The sequence below is a fragment of the Chelmon rostratus genome, chromosome 6, assembly GCF_017976325.1.
Source record: "Chelmon rostratus isolate fCheRos1 chromosome 6, fCheRos1.pri, whole genome shotgun sequence".
In the NCBI taxonomy this organism is placed as follows: Eukaryota; Metazoa; Chordata; class Actinopteri; order Chaetodontiformes; family Chaetodontidae; genus Chelmon; species Chelmon rostratus.
In genome coordinates this window covers 26211638-26228527 of record NC_055663.1, presented here as the reverse complement: position 1 = coordinate 26228527, position 16890 = coordinate 26211638, and the positions used below count along the sequence as shown (strand labels likewise).

The window sequence follows — 16890 nt, the reverse complement described above, 5'->3', positions numbered from 1 at the left end:
CATGGTAGCTTGCTTCCATCGGTGCGTGTGTGAACGGTTTAAAGAGAGGCAAACCTAAAGTATTTTGGATAAAAAGCTTTTTTAGCTGCTGACTGTTCTGTAGCAGTGTGATTTGTATTATGTTACAACAGATGTAGAATTTGTTTTAACTAATTGAGTTGGCTTTTGTAGGTTTAATAAAGCTACTTTTATTCCTTGGCTAGTTTATCTGTCAATCAAACTTTGCCACTCATTTATTTCAAAAAGTGTGTTTAACTTTCTATATAAGTCTGCATACACCATCATTCTGTTTCGATTTTTAATACGTCGCGAACAAAGGTTTTATTTTGAAAGCCCTGACCGGAAAACATTTGGTTGATTCTGTTTAACTTGACGGCAGTGCGCAGCAGGACCTCCGAGGAGACCGCGGAGAGTGAGACGGGTTGTTGGAGTATTTCTTTGGTCCGTTTTAAGCCGGTTTTGGCTTTGACAGTTGTTTTAGTTGCGGCTCCTCTGTTCGCTTCATCTGGACCGAGTAAAGTCCTCGCTGACAGACACAAACATGGAGATAGAGAAGGAAGTAAAGAAGGTAAGCTTTGGCCCCCGTGTGCTCGCTGCCTCACACTGACCGGGGAACGCCCTGAAAAGGTGTGCCGAGCACGGGCAGGTGGCGAGAAGACGTTCAGTATCATCTGCGGACTTTGCTGTTTGCCTTTCGGCTTTCATTACGAGCGTGTTTCCTCCTTCCGTTTTTTGTGTTTTCGCTGATAAAATTAGAATTAAATGATATAAATAAGTAGCAAACGTAACAAAACTAGCTAGCTGATATACGTTAACAAGCACTTGTGTGTTGATTGCTAAACAGAGCTAGCTTCGTAGCCTTCTTCCTCGGCAATGTTACTTTGAGAAAATGTTCCCACCTGGAAAAGCTCCACGCCAAACTGCGTTTGAAATTTTGACAACTCAGCGTCACCCTGCTACTCAACAAAACTCACAAGCTCTATAGCGTTTTAACCATTATTTAGCAGAACAATAGAAGACGCTGTAAAGTTCGGGTGTTGTGTGATTGCGGATATTGTGCGCGAAAGAGTTAAAGTTTATTCAATATTAATGTTTGAGTGATAGTGCGCACTGCTCTGCACCGACAGCGGCTCTGTTGTCCAGGGCTAAAATCGTCGTGACGGGAAAATGCAAACCAGTTGCAAAAGTTGATTTACCAACGAGTAAATGCTGCTGTTTGAACACACAGCTGCCGAACTGTAGAGCTACTCTCAGTGGTGTTTATGAGAAATGAAGTTCTGTATTCCACCTTATGTATTTCAGCATTTAAGCAAGAAGACATACAATTAAGGAAGTTCTTAATCGTATTTGGTCGTACAAGGCAGAATTAAAGTGATTCACTCTGCTCTATGATTTCAAATGTTAAGCTGGGTCTCTGAAAGTGTGGGTTTTACTGTGCCAGACAGGGATTACATTCAGATTTAGAGCTGCAGAGTTATCCCAGTGGATGTTCATTCTTTTAAGATAGAGAGTTTGTTTTAAATGCACATCGTTGCTGTTGCATTCATTGGATTCCTTCTTAGTCTACTTCTGAGCCATGGATCCATTGTTGGAATTGTTCAGTGTGCACTTTATTCTAAAATAATGTACAGCTCAATCGAAAGCCTATAATCAGTAGCTGAAATGTATATAAATTGGAGTGACACTGCAAATTAGAAGTTCGAAATAAGTTTAAAACGTCTCTTTTTGGGCCGACGCAGATTGCTGCAGGGGTAAAACGTGCTTTGTGTGATGTGTGTAGGAGTGAAGCTGCAGCATCAATCACTCAGTGCTTTATCATCACCGTAGCTTCAGTCAACCTCAGATGTAACTTTAAAACAGAGTTTGAGTCTTGTCTGCATTGCTGTCCCAAACACCAGTATGTTTCCAGCCTGATTCACATAATCCTTGCTTCACACGTGGAGGCAAACTGCCAATTAAAATTAGGTGAAGCACGTGATGATGCCCGTACTGCCTGTGTGGCATGAAACTAAGGGGTAGTTTGCTACCCACAGTGTGTACTATTCCAGGATTCACCAGCCTTTGTTCCTTTCCACAAGGCCTCATTTAATTCTTTTTCTGGTGTTTACCAGCCTGTAATAGAGCCAAAATGCACGCATGTGCCTGCAGATCTTTTTGCTAGCTGCTCATCAGTGAGACATAACAAAGTCAACCCCATTAAAGCACACGAAACTCGTCTGCGCAGTGTGTACAGTAAGCCGCTGCTGGAAAGTGGGTCTGAGCAGCTGGATGACCCAGACAGACCCAGTCTGACATCTGCTTTTAATCCCTGGAGGAGATAAGTCTGCAGAGGCTGCAGGTCGCTGGGAGCGCCCCAGTCAGCGAGAGGCTGCTGTAATTACTGTCAAACTGCAACTGCCCTTTTCAAGAAAAGCAACCTGTGTGTTTGGGTAACATCATGCTCAATTAAGCTCATGTGGACTCCCAGAAAGACGCACTGTGTGCTGGCTGGCGAATCATCGTCACTGCCATTCTGTGAGATTAAAGTTGCTTCTGGTGATGTTTCTCTGAGCTCATCTTGAGTCATGTTCTTCTCTGAACATCTGAGTGGTCGATGAAGTTGCCACAAGTGAAGATTTTTTGGAAAAGCTTGAACAGAGAAGATTGTTCTGATCCTGCGCTTGCTCAAATACACACGTAAACAAATCCAAACAGAAGACAAACAAAACCACAGCGAGGAGGCTGAACTGAATCAACAGATGAAGATTGATGACAGATTAATTTTTCATCATCTTCACTCCACCCAGACACCCCGAGGACGGGAGCTTTGCTGAGAGGAGTGTGTTGTTGCATGATCTGCAGTGTTGTGAAATGAATCTTAAACAGCTGCTACAGTGTGAAGTGTTGCAGTGCCGCTTGCACATAGAAAAGTTTGTGAATTGTGGGACCAGCTGGATTGAACTGAACTCTGCTTTCTGGGATTCGTCACATCAGCTGCAGCATTTAGAAATAAAACACTGTATTCACGCCATAGATGGAGACTCAGATAACAGAGAGTTTTGAATGTGGGCTTTGGCTTCTTATTGATGCAGCAGAAACAAGATGTCGTGGTCTGACAGCAGGTGGCCCGCTGACTTTTAAAATGGCTCCACAGCCAGCGGACGACCGTCATCACAGCTGCCACCGGCCTGCTGCAGCAAAATGACTCATGAACATGACTCATCGGAGCTGAACGCTATGCTTTATGTCTGAACTACATCCTCGCAGAGTGTGGTCACTGGAATTAATCACCCTGCAGGCTTAGTCACAAAGTCAATGATCAACATCAACCACTAATGCGGTTTGTGAAACTGTGTTCCAAAGAAAAGTGACACACACCGAGCGAGCTCAGCCAAAAATGGCCGGCCGTCCTCACTATGCCCGAGACAAATATTTAGACTTCCACAAGTAGCGAACACTTAGCTCGGTTCGCGTTAAATCCCAACACTTAGTTTTGTGTTTGAGGTGTTTGGCTGATGCTGTCATCCAGAGCGGCTTAAAACGAACACGGTGGATTCTCTGAAAGTGACAAATCGCAAACTTTACAAGTAAGATGGAGCAAGTATGAAGTTCACAGCACTCTGAGAAGAGTCAGGGATCTAACTCCAGACTCTGAGTGTTGCCATCGGATGTCTGCTCTCCTGTTTGTTTATTCTTTGATCACAGATTCGCTGGTTTTAGCCAAACTGTATACTATTACTATTAAGGCAAAGTTCTTGTATGCAGTCTTGAGTTTCGACGTTTAACGTTCGAGAACTTCAGCCTCTTTTGTCAGAAAAGGAATAAAACTTTTCAGAACATATTTATATTTTTCACAGTGTTGTATCATCGCCGATCAGATCGACTCTGTTAGCAAAACCTTTCAAACAACAGCCAGCTGTTCCCAGAACGACAGCTCGAGTGCATGATGGAGACGTGATGTTTCCACTGACCGGCTGCTTCACTTCTATTATAAACCCAAATAAATTCCATTCAGAAAGGAATGTGTTTGATAGTTTTCAATGTGTTTCCACATTTAGCAACAGGCCAAGGTCAATTCATTTATACAGCACATTGTGTATATTAGTGCTTTACACAATCCATGTAAACAGATGCAAATACAAAATAAAGCATGAGTGATTAAAACATATATATATATATATATATATATACACATTAATAGAAATTAAGTAGATAATAACTAAGAAGTAAATTGCTCATTATGAATAATGATGTTTTCTTACAGTCAAGCTCAGAGTCAGGAAAGTAAAAAGGTTGTTAACCTGGATTTTAATCGGATTGAATCTTTTAAAGTAAATGATTTTCTGACTTTTTCTTTTCCAGGCCAGTTTGACAATCTTCCTCTTTACGACAAATAAACTGAGCTACAACATTTACTCCTAAAATTCAACTTATGCTGCCTGTAAAAGTGAGAGCATGAGAATCATAATCTCAAAAGCACCAACTTCTCTATTATCTATCTATTATCCTAACAAACCTCGGCCGGAGCAGCGTCTCCGGCCTGGAAGGTGAAAATATCACGCATCGCGACGCCGCCGTTAAAAAACGGGGGTCACGGCCTGCATTCCTCAGGAGTGAGTGTCTTTTGGGTCAAAAACATCTCTCTGACAAAAGGGGTGCCTGCTGGGATCCCACGAGGCTTTCAACAACATTGAATAGTTGACCATATATGGTCATAAACAGCGGTAATGGCTTAAGGTGGACGTGAGCATCGTGTGACACTGAAGCCAGGGAGGAGGATGCAGACGCTGAGGACAGAAGAGCAGCGCAGAGTCTCCAGATTCCTGAATGCAGTTACGGGAATTTAAGAGAAATATGCTGAAATATTTCTAAAGACAAAAATTAAACTATTTTGCTTTGATCACAAATCACCTGAACACTGATAAAAAGGCTCACAGTGACTTTTTCCTGCAAACTAAGGTCATATATTGTCATCATTTAATCTATTCATCCTGTGACTCGTCTTTTTCGAGTCAGAGCAAAGAGCAGCCTGCCAAGTGGACGTTCTGCATCTGTTGTCAGTCATAACAAAACAGCGATAGCACCTCTCATCTCCCTCGTGTGCTCTGTTCACAGATGACCCTCGGGCACGAGTTCGGCGCCGGAGCGGCCTGTTTGAAATGCAAGGATAAGTGCGAAGGCTTCGAGCTGCATTTCTGGAGGTTTGTACAGCTTCTGTTAAGCAGCGTCACAGAAACATCTCTCAATCCGTGGTCTTCCTGTGTTGAGACCAGAGCGAAGCCCCGAACCCTCAGCTGGAGCTGCTCAGTGGCCCACAGTAGAATTTTTTCTGGTTTCTGGTTTTACTGGGCAGCTGCCAGCTTATGTTAGAATCCTTATGTTTATGAAGCAGGACATTAAAGAAAAAACATCCTTATTCAGCACTTTGTTCATGGAATAATACAAGAAGAGCAACTAAAACTTCCATCCATGGGCCAGACTGGTCAGTAACATCACTTTCCTCTGTGCTTAATTAAAAATATCTGATAGCAGCAGGAGTCGTGGCCTAAGAGGAACATGCTGTTCCCGAGTACAGCCGCTCCTCATGTTTGTCTTTGAACACAGAATCCCACGTCCGATCCGCTTATTGTTAACAGGGAGGATGGAGAGAGTGGAAATATCAGGCCTGTGTTAGTCTGCAGCAGATGACTTCAGAGCTGATTAGTGCTGAGATTGGGAAGGTGGAGCCTTCATGGGTGCTTCTGGTCCTGGTCCAACAAAATAAACATGATTGGAGGCTGAGAGCTTCCATCCAAGCCACGCCTCTGCAGTACCCGGGGTCCTCCGTCCTGCTTCCCCTGTCTGTCACAGTATGTGCATTTATTTGGACCAGTGGCTCATGAAATGCTGCTCTGTCTGGACAATCAGCCACACTTGGCTAGTTTCCCTGGAGACAGCACCAGGTGCCCTGATGCCCACTGCAGCAGCAGCAGCACAAAGGCCCACCACGGGGCAGTGGTCAGCCAGGAATGTTGCACAGTTACAGTCAGACTGTGGCCTTATTTACCAAGACACCTTGAATCTGTAGGGACCTACAGTATTTGACTGTTGAATGCTGTATGCATGTAAAAGTTTTTCACCTAGTTTGCAGATTTTCTCAACTCCAAAACTCCAAAAAGATAGGAAATCTCTGCTGCGTATTCATATACTGAATGTATTCCATTAACATTAAAGGGTCCCTGGAGAGTTTTTTACCTCTGTTACTGCTATAGAACTTTGTTTTTTTTAATCTCATGCACCCACAAGCATGCACATGGGTGACCTAGTGCAGAGTCTTCAATGGTGTCACACTAATTCACTCGTTATTAGGTGGCGGTAACATGCCAGTATAAGCTGCAATGTGCCGGCAAAGACAGGAAAGAAGACTGCAGGCCAGTCAACATGGATGGAAATAATTCTGCATTAAAAAAAATGGCTTTCCAAATGTTAAATGAGAAGGGAAATGTACTTGAGAAGTTTGTTGGACCTCAACGATACACACAAGGAGTTTGTGGTCAGCAACACTGAATGTACAACCCAGAAAGTTGTGATTCTGTGCAAAATGTAAATGATAAAAGAATGCAGTGATTTGCAAATCCTTTTTGAACTACAGTATATTCAATTGAATACAGCACAAAGACAAGGTATGGCTGCAACATGTTGTCAGAGAGTTGGGACAGGAGCATGTTGACACCTGTGTTACATCACCTTTTCTTTAAACAACATTCACTGACAGTTTGAGAACTGACGACACTAATTGTTGATGTTTTGAGTCACTTTTTTTTTTTATGCTCGATGTATGACTTCAGTTGCTCAGCAGTCCTGTTGTCATATTTTGCCCTTCATAATTCACCACGCATTTTCAATGGGAGACAGGTGTGGACTGCAGGCAGGTCAGTCCAGTACTTGTACTCTTTTACTGCAAAGCCACGCTGTTGAAACATGTGCAGACTGTCCCTGAAAGAAAACGTCATCTGGACGGCAGCATACGTCGCCCCAAAACCTGTCCTGTACCCTTCAGCATTAGTGGTGCCTTCACAGATGTGCAAGTTACCCATGGGCACAAACACACCCCCATACAGCACAGATGCTGGCCTGTGAACTTTGCACTGTTTAAAATCTGGATGGTCCTTGTCCTCTTTAGCCCAGGGGACACAAATGTTTTTGGAGCGTTCCACATCTTTCCCAGTCTTTTGTTGCTCCTGTTGCAACTTGTTTGGAACGTGTTGCTGCAACAAATTCAGAATAAGCAGATATTTTCAATGAAGCTGATGAGCTCGAACATTAAATATGTTGTATTTGTACTATTTTCAGTGAAATATATATCTTGAAATGGGTTTGCAGCAAAACTCAGCGTCCCATCTTTTTGAAATCAGGGTTGTATAAATTATGCAGTTATGCACCTTTTGTTTGTTTACAAGAAAACTCCACAGGGCCCCCTCTAACATCACTGGCATGAAAGGTAAAGATGTTAGTTTAAGAATTAGTGTTCATGAGTTTATTGTTAATCCTTAGTTTAAAAATATCTGTCATGGAGAATGTTTGCTCTTCAAAAGTATCACACAGACACTTTATGCAGCCAAGTGCTTTTTCCTGAGCTTTTACCAAACAGGGACACGCACCATTTCAAAGTGAGCGTATTACACAGTTTACAAGCGTTTTCCTCAATATAAACACTTTGATTATTACTGTTTGTTTCACCCATAAGAATCAAACTCAGTTCAAACAGCCTGACGCTGCTGAGAGAAATCTGTGGGCCGTCATGCTGGAGCATGCCCAGCACTCATAAATTATATCATAGCTTCTCTGCAAATATGAGGCAAGTTGTGTTGAGGCATGTGAAGCGTGCAGCTGTTCGAACACTCAGCTGGCTGTATTGGTGCAATGTTGTAGCAGACTGTGATTGTTAAGGTGAGAATTCCAAAAGAAAAGCGTGTTTGTTTAGTAAAAGACAATACAGTGCAGTCAAGAGAGTGAAAGAGATTAGAGGCTTATTCGAGACATTTCCACAGCAGCATAATAGACAGTAATATACAAAAATAAAGGCATTGTTCCACACTGAATCAAGCGTCTATAAATCAATTTTTAGGAATTCACATATCAAAGGTCCAGTGTGAAGGCTTGAAGGGGATCTGTTGGCAGATAATCTTCATAAATCTGATTCATTAGTGTAAATTAGTGAAAATAAGAATCCTGTTATCGTGACCGTAGAATGAGCTCTGTATATCTACAGAGGGAGCAGGTCCTCTTCCATGCAGTCCGCCATGTTTCTCCTGTAGCCCACAACAGACAAACCAGACACTGGCTCTAGAGAGAACCTTTCATGTTTTTAGGGAGTTTCATGGCCACAGTAGGTCCTCCTACATGCTTGGAAAGGGAGGGGTAAGGCGAGGGGTCTTCAGTTGGTTGCAGTCTGCAGTCTCACCACTAGATGCTACTAAATCCTGCACACTGGTCCTTTAAAGCATGAGACAGTACATCTACAACACATATATGCACAATCTTTCCCTCACACTAAAAAACTTTTTGAAAATTATTTGTAAAAATACTTTTCCTCTTGTTCTCCTCTGCAGAAAAATCTGTCGAAACTGTAAATGTGGCCTCACGGAGCACAACGTGCAGATGATCTCAGAGGAGAACAAGAAGGTAGGCAAGCTGTTCGAGGACACTAAGTACACCGGCCTCATCGCCAAGCTGAAGACGGACGGCATTCCCAGCTACAAGGGCAACATGATGACCATCACTCTGCCCAGCGCCGCCACGGCTTACATTGTACCACCGAGTTCTTCCTCCACCGTGGTGCCCCCCTCTGCCGCAGCTGCTTCTGTGCAGCCTGCTGGAGCCGCTGCAGGCACAGCACCCAGCAAGGCTCAGGCTCAGGCTCAGGCTCAGGCTCAGGCCCAGGCCCAGGCCCAAGCTCAGGCCCAGGCTCAGGTTCAGGTTCAGCCTGTACCAGCCAGCGTCACACCAATCAAGGCGAACAAAGTGCCGGTTACTGTCAGCGCCACATCAGCCAATGCGGTACCAGTCCCCAAAGATGTGCCAATGAAGTCCGTCACCTATGAGTGGGCACCACCAATAGCCAACAAGTATCTGGTAAGATTTCAAACTAGTGCTAAATTGAAAGTAAGTTTTGATAATGGATTCATTATTGAAATCATTTATCAAGCAACAACGTCACATTGTCTGGTTCCAGCTTCTCAAATGTGATGCTTTGCAGCTCTTTTCTATTTTATATCATTGTAAACTGAACATCTTTGGGTGTTAGAGTCTCAGTCAGACAGTTTTAATTTTGAAGACGTCAACCCCAGGCTCTGGGAACTTGTCTAGTTCAGCCATAAGGAGGGTTTGTAGGGGTTGCATTATTCATTCTATATTAAGTGACAACTAGGATTTGGTTATAGGACAAATACATCACCTATAGGTTGAATCTATGGCCAGGTGTTTTTGGAGCATGCAGTTTTAACCACCTCTCTGTGCAATTTTCTTATCTCTATCCGTCACAGTCTTTTCTTCATCCTATCTGAGCTAATCAGTTTCTCCTAATTCCTGCTCTGACTTCCAGGCGGCGCGTTACATTGAGCTGCTCCCACCAGAGAAGCGTCCGGTGGCCGGTACAGAGGGCGCTGCTTACCGTCGGCAGCAGATGGCCCGCCAGCTGCCCGAGCACGACCAGGACCCGTCCAAGTGCCACGAGCTGAGCCCCGCCGAGGTCAAGCAAATGCAGCAGTACGTCCGCAAGTACAAGGATGAGGCCCTGGGGATGGGAGATGTTATGCTGCCTGAGGAGATGGCTCTGGTTCAGGCAGGAGGGCAGGGTGGAGCTGGTGGCAGGGCTGGAGGTGCCCCTGGTGCTGGACAGGCAGGGACTGGACCTGGGATTGGCGGACCTGGAGCTGTCGCTGGGGCTGGTGGTGGAGCTGGAGGGGCTGGTTTTAGACCGGCAGTTGGCGGTGCTGGGATTGGAGCTGGAGCTGGAGCTGGAGCTGGAGCTGGAGCTGGTTCTGGGTTTGGATCTGCAGCAGGGGGTAGTGCAGCTGGACTTAGACCTGGTGGTGCTGGACCACTTTTTGGTCCAGGGGGTGGACCATCTGCAGGTTTTGGACCAACTGGAGGAGCCATGGGAACTACTGCCACTGCTGGAGCCATGGGCGTCCCTGGAGCTCAGCAAGCTGGACTACCACAGCAGACCTTTGTAAGTACTTCATCTGTGTGAATTTCAACAACTTCAAAACATTTGTTTGTTAGTTTTAAATTACATTAATAAGCACTGATTTGTTAAATGAGTTAATAATGTGAGGTAATCCGTAGTTTAGGTTGGATTCATATGTATGTGGTGTGTGTAAATTCTGATGTCTTAGTTACAGTAATTAAGTAAATTCATTCTTTCCACAGTGCATTACTGTCAGGGGTAGTGAGTACACAGTGTCACTCCAAGACAGGACACTAGGTGGAGCCATAAGACCAGCTCTGACTGAGCTTCCCCTTTCAGGATGATGGATGATGATTTCATTAGAATTCACAGTGGGTCATGAGTCACAACTGGAGTTTTTTAAAATCTCATCATCACCATGTGCAGTCGGTTAATTCTTGCTGTGTGGAGTCTTATGATTTATTCCTGCTTTTAATTCCGCTGTGACTCATGTATTAAGAAGGGTTTTGATATTGAAACAAGAAGCAGCAGTGAGTTATGGAAGAGTAACAGTGTTGAAGTGAGGGTATAAGTCACCATCTTTTCCTTTTTGTCTGTCTTTTGCTGTATTTTCTTGTTTTTCTTCTCTTACAGACTCCCTGTCTTCTTCTTTCTATGATGTTCATATGTTCTTCTTCTCACCCTCATAGCTGTTTTCCTCCCTCTTCATTCCTCACAGTGTACATGACTGCACGGTGTCAAGAACACACTCTTCTCAAGGCCGCGAGTGTGTTAACGACTTTGTATTTACTTATCTCTACCTTCACCTTCCCTCCACCAGCAGTCATCTTCATCGACAGGTCACAGGGCCCATGCCTCTGTTGTATAAAGGGCCGATTCTCTGCAGTAAAGTGTGTCATTCATGGAATTCTGTGATCTGAGACAAGAAACTTGAATGTTTCTTTTGTCAGATCAAAGGAGCCGTACTTCACTTTGAAATTGCCTCAAAGAGAAGGACATTACACTTTGCGCAAACCTATTGAGAGGTATCGGAAGGACATAATGATTGTTAGGACCGAAGGGGCATTTAGAGGTCTTTTCAGTGCAGGATGTAACTGACCTTTCTAGCACAGCTTTGTTTTGTACATACAATTCCATATCTTGGTGCACAGCGTCACTCTGGGCTCTGGGAACTTGACATTTTGTAGTCTGATAATTTATTGGGAAAACAGAGGTTATCATTGGTTATTTAGTTAGGTAGCTATAGCTAGTTAACGAAGAGGAAAATCTAACGGACAGTAGACATCACCCGTTAATGTTGGTAATAAAATCCAAATCCTTCACCAACCATCTCCTCATCTTTCCCTTCAAGTCATGCCATCACTGCCAGCAGCCGATGCGTCTGGGTGAGCCCGCCGTCTACGCCGAGCGGGCCGGCTACGACAAGCTGTGGCACCCGGCCTGCTTCGTGTGTTGTACCTGCAGCGAGCTACTGGTGGACATGATCTACTTCTGGAAGAAAGGCAAGCTGTACTGCGGACGCCACTATGGAGACAGCGAGAAGCCACGCTGCGGAGGCTGTGATGAGGTGAGAGAGAATACGATTATTTCAGTTATTTAAAAAGTATTCAAGAAGTTATTAGTTTTGTTTAGTTTTGAGGTTGGTGGCACTATTCAGTCTACAGTTTGATGTGTGTCTGTCCACAGCTGATCTTCAGTAATGAGTACACTCAGGCTGAGGGCCAGAACTGGCATCTGAAGCACTTCTGCTGTTTTGAGTGTGATTGCATCCTTGCTGGAGAGACATACGTCATGGAGAACGACAAGCCTGTCTGCAAGCCCTGCTACATGAAGAACTACGCTGTGGTAAGACTGACGTTCTTTCTTTGGGCTTCTGTTTGCTTAAGTAGTTGAAATTTCAATGTTTGTGCGTTGGAAGCTCTTTTCCAAACCAAAATTCAAAGCTTGAATGGCCCTAATGAGAGTCACACCCTTAGTCCTAGATATGCAAGTCCTGTTCTAACCTACAAGGTAAGGCACATTTATTTGTATTGCTCCCTTCAACAACAAGGCAATTCATTTAAAGCTGCAGTGGTTACAGTGCAGTGCAAGATAAAAATAACTAATCCCTAATTTAATACAATAAAAGGCAGCAGCAAACAGAAGCCCTGTCATAAGGCTGAAGTCCTAAAGAGCTGAGAGTCGGAGCGAATCTCATGTTTTCTGGGGTGATGCTTCAAATATGTGGAGCATAAACGGTTGCTGAACATAGCAGCAGATCAGAGATTTACTTTGGCTCTATACCATTTTGTGCTTTATGAACAAACACTGGTATTTTAAAGTCAAAGTCAATTAACTGAGAAACAGGAAGCCAGTGTAAAGATCTGAGAACTGGAGTGATGTGATCCACTTTTCTGGTCTTACTGAGGACTCTAGCAGCAGTGTTCTGAACCAGCTGCAACTGTCTGATTGACTTTTTCAGAGACCTCTAAAGACAGCATTACAGAGGTGGAGCCTACTGAACATAAAAACATGGAGTTGAAACAAGTTTTCTGAATCCTGCTGAGACAAAAGTATAATTCTTGATATATGAATAAGATGATATTAGGCTGATTTTTTAATTATCTTAATGTGTTTGTTAAAATTTAGGTCTGTGACTCCAAGAGTTCTGGCCTGGTTTGTGGTCTTTAATTTTAGCGATTAAAGCTGAGCGCTGACTTTTAGTTGCTGGCTCCGAAAACAGTTGTTTCATGTTTCTTTGTTTAATCAAATAAAATGTTGGTACTTCCAATCATCATTGTTGTCAGTGCTTGTATCGGACTGTAGTTAAGATAAGATATTTTGTTGTTTTCAATAATTCCAGCTAATGGGAGCATGTAGATGTTGACCAAAAGAGGCCCGAGGATAGAGCCTTGGGGAACTCCACATTTCATTTTATGTGCTCAGAAGTGTGATACAAAGCAAGCAGTCTCTGTCCCTCAGATAAGATTTAAACCTGTTAAGAGTCCCACCCAGATTTTCAGGTAGGAGATATAATAATACTAAAACTGAAATTTTTCCACTGTCTGGAGTGGATGTCATTCAAAACTTTAAAAAGAGCGGTCTCTACGATGTTGTGGGATTTCAATTATTTATTTTAGATAAATGTATTTAAAAATGTGATGTCTGTGTGAAATAGCCTGAGGTTAGAGTAGAACTGACTATTTACAGAAGCTCTGATGCCACGAAGTTAAAAACACTTGAAAAAGCCTGTGGGTAGCATTCCTAGTGGTTATTCATGGTGAACTGCTTTTAAATGGAGACCACATAGAAACTGTGCCTCATATGGAGATACTGACAGCTTGTCTAATTTTCTGTATTTTGTCAGTGAAGAAGAAGGCAATGAATTGGCCTCCTTCAGTTTGTGTGTGTAGTATACTCTAGGCTGCCATTCGAGTGTTTATCTTGAAATCGAAAGATGATGAAAGCGAGGCAGACATTGAAAATAACCACCACTGTGTGTGTATGTGACAAAGCACCTCCCCCTCCTCTTGTGCCTGCATTGTGTCGTAAGGAGTTTGACGCAGGGCATCGCAGGTCATGAGGTTTGGTGTAAAAGGGTCTCATGCAGGTTGAGCTTCAGACCTCTGGGTGACACTGATAAAAGAGAAGGATTGTAAATGAACGCTTGCCACCCAAAGTCAAGAATGTGAAGCACTCTGCCTATGTTTACATGATTTATCCTACATAATCCCCCACGAAGCCACTGTTTTCATCTAACCTCACACTCCCCTTCACTTCTGACTGCGTCTGTAGAAATGTTAAGAACTGCCGGCTTCCTTCAAGTTTTTAAAGCTAGACTTTCCACTTGGTTACAAAGCAACTATTATGCTTAAAATTTAGCAAACATTAACTCTTTTTTTCTGTTGTAGTCATTGAAAGATGAGAAAATTGCTTTTCTTTTCTTTTTTTTTTTTTGATAAAAAAAAGGTGTCTAAAATGGATTTTAGACCCAGCCCTGAAACTCATTTACCAACTCATTTCAGCTTTAAAGGAAAATTACGCTTGACGCTTTTCTCTGTGAACAGTTCCGACCAATATTTCAGAGCACATTGTGGTGTTTTACTGTGTGTGTGTGTGTGTGTTATATGTGTATGCTTGTTGCAGTAGAGCTACAGAGGATTACATTTTTTTTCAGCAGTGCGCTGAGAAAAGGCAAAATGACCTAAAACCTAAATGGAAAGTTTGAAAAACAATATGAAAAGTGAAAAATGTCAAATATCGAGGTAAAACTGACATCATTATATGCTCCCTCATCCCAGAAATGCTCAGCCTGCCAGAATGCGGTCGAGCCCGAGGCCCAGAGGGTTTCCTACGGCGAGCACCACTGGCACGCCGAGCCGCAGTGCTTCAAGTGCTCCGGCTGCTCCAAGTGCCTCATCGGCCAGCGCTTCATGGCGACGCAGGGCTTCCTCTTCTGCTCTGTGGAGTGCAAGAAGAAAACCATCGCTTAGAGGGCAAAAACAAGGCCCTCCATCTTCTCCACAACCACGTGTGAAACCAGGACAGCTTGAGCTTAGACTAGAACCAGCGCAGCGAAAGCAAACACTGGTGCAGCTGGATGAGGGCAGAGATGCTGGACTGTGGTTAGAGTGCCTGATCCCTCTGATATAGAGATGTACAATAATAGTGAGTCCACGTGCAGGAAGGTGCTCTTTTCTCTCTGTCCATGAAGACCACAGTTTTGATAAATCCGCCTAAACATCTGCCTTCCAGTTTGTCCTCTGCCTTAAAATCTTTCTTCTTCTTCTTTTTTTTACTGATGAGATTCATTTTGTATTGGTTGGTGGTTGCAGTCCAGTTTTTTAACCTTAAACCTGTGTCTGTTTAACAGTGTTGGTGCTGTTGTACCCATAAGAACTGTTGCTGTTGGCTGAATGTGCCACCTTGCACTGCTTCCTTTGTAGAAAAAACTACTGATACTCAGTCTCCTCTACGCAGCAAGCAGTATTAGCCAGGTTTGGGGTTGATCTGCCTCCAGCGAGCTGTATTCCAGATCAAACTGAAATCAGTGATATTATTCTCAATCAAATCATTATGCAGCTGTCTTTTTTTCTGTGATGTAAGAATTTCAACTTCCTGAATTTAGCTGAGAGGTTTGCGAATTGGCCCAAATATGATGACAGTGTATTTGGCTACAAGCTGCCACCTGCTGTGGTTGTTTTGCTGCTCATCCACTGAGGCCATAGACAATATGAAAACAATGTGGAAACCTTCCAGTATACACCAGTTAAGAGGTACACTTGCACAAACTATTGTCATCCAAACAGCCCTGCAGTGGTGTGGTGGTATTTCAAGCGTATGACAGATATTTCCAATATGTTCCCCTTTGTGTGTGTTAATGCCGATGAAGTGGACAAAGAATATGGATTATTACAAGGATTGCATTAGTTTTTATCTAATGAATTGGTAACACTGTGTAATGCAGTTCAATAACACCTCAAACTATGTGCTCAGAAAATGCTGTAGGATTTTAAGGCCAGTGTGGCCTTAAGGGGATCTTCACAAACATTTGGCAAACAGGCTTGTGTCTTTGATTATTTATTCTTTGCAAAAGGGAAAAAAATATTACTCAATGTAAATAAAAAGGAAAAAAGCTAAAGAATCCAATAATGGAGTGCAGAAAATGTGGATTCTCCCTCTGTAATTACTTAGGAATTGGCAGACAAGTTAACACATGGAGGTAAGTTTTCATCCAAGTCTACTTAGATCATGCACTGGGCTCCAGATGGATATGCACACTGTAAAGTTGCTGTATAGGAATAATGGCAGGTTTGCCAGAGTACCCAAAGACTTGATGAACTGAGGAAAAACACTGGAATTTGCTTCACATGAAACCGTTTTTTGTCACTCTGTTTTGTCCCTTTTGTGCCTTCTACTTTCCCTTTCAAGCAATAAACTGCACTTTAAATGAATTGATTTTTTCCCCAATAATTGACTAACAGCTAAACAGCATCAGCTAAGTCTTTGATCTATAATGCAGCGAAGTTTTCACAGCTAATGAAAGCCCTTTATGGTCTGCTCGCACGGACGTGTCACTTCTGCTTGATTAGTCTTCTCTGGACTCAGCGTGATTGACATCGCTCTCGCTCCCCTGTTAAGTTTTGCACATTTGCAGCAGCAGAACCTCCTCACTGGTCCAGTGGACTCTGCCAGGGCCCTCAGGGGTGACGTAGCCGGTGAAGGTTTGCAGCTACGGTGATGTGACAGCTCGGCTGATCACGTGCTCCACAACATCCAGCCATGCAGAAAGTCATGGAAAAAAGTGACATTTTTCAGACATTCTGACTTGCCATAGCAGGAAAAGCACAGGTGAAACTAATAACATTAATGATGCCTCCATTAGTTCCATTAAATGTGCCAGTGCGCCATTACAGTGAGCCAGAAAGCAAAATTCCAGGACACTGGAACAGGCTTATTTGACCTGAATGCAGCCATCGTTAATGGTATTAATTACACCTGTGTTTTTACTACTCGTCCTGTCTCTCGGTGCGTTTAGTGTGGTGACCTCATTTAATTCCCATCATGGCTTCCTGAGCAGAGATCATAGTCAGAATAACTGAAAACACCTGCGTGGATGTGCTTTGATCCTGCCAGTTGAGAAATTAGCTGAATAACAAAACCATGCTACAAACACACTGTACTGTATGCTAATTGCCATATTATCCAGATTATGGCAAAATGTATATTATCGTTTTGTAAAGTAACAGGAGATGATGTAA

General features: G+C 43.3%; 1 protein-coding gene across 1 annotated transcript; it reads left to right on the top strand.

The window, feature by feature from the left end:
- The first annotated feature begins 384 nt into the window (after nt 1-384).
- tes (testis derived transcript (3 LIM domains)) lies at nt 385-16077 on the top strand. Its single transcript, XM_041939084.1, has 7 exons — nt 385-568; nt 5095-5180; nt 8571-9093; nt 9563-10192; nt 11502-11717; nt 11837-11995; nt 14431-16077. Exons 1-7 carry the CDS (start codon nt 542-544, stop codon nt 14620-14622), a joined length of 1833 nt encoding a protein of 610 aa, XP_041795018.1. The 5' UTR covers nt 385-541; the 3' UTR covers nt 14623-16077.
- Nucleotides 16078-16890: the final 813 nt, after the last annotated feature.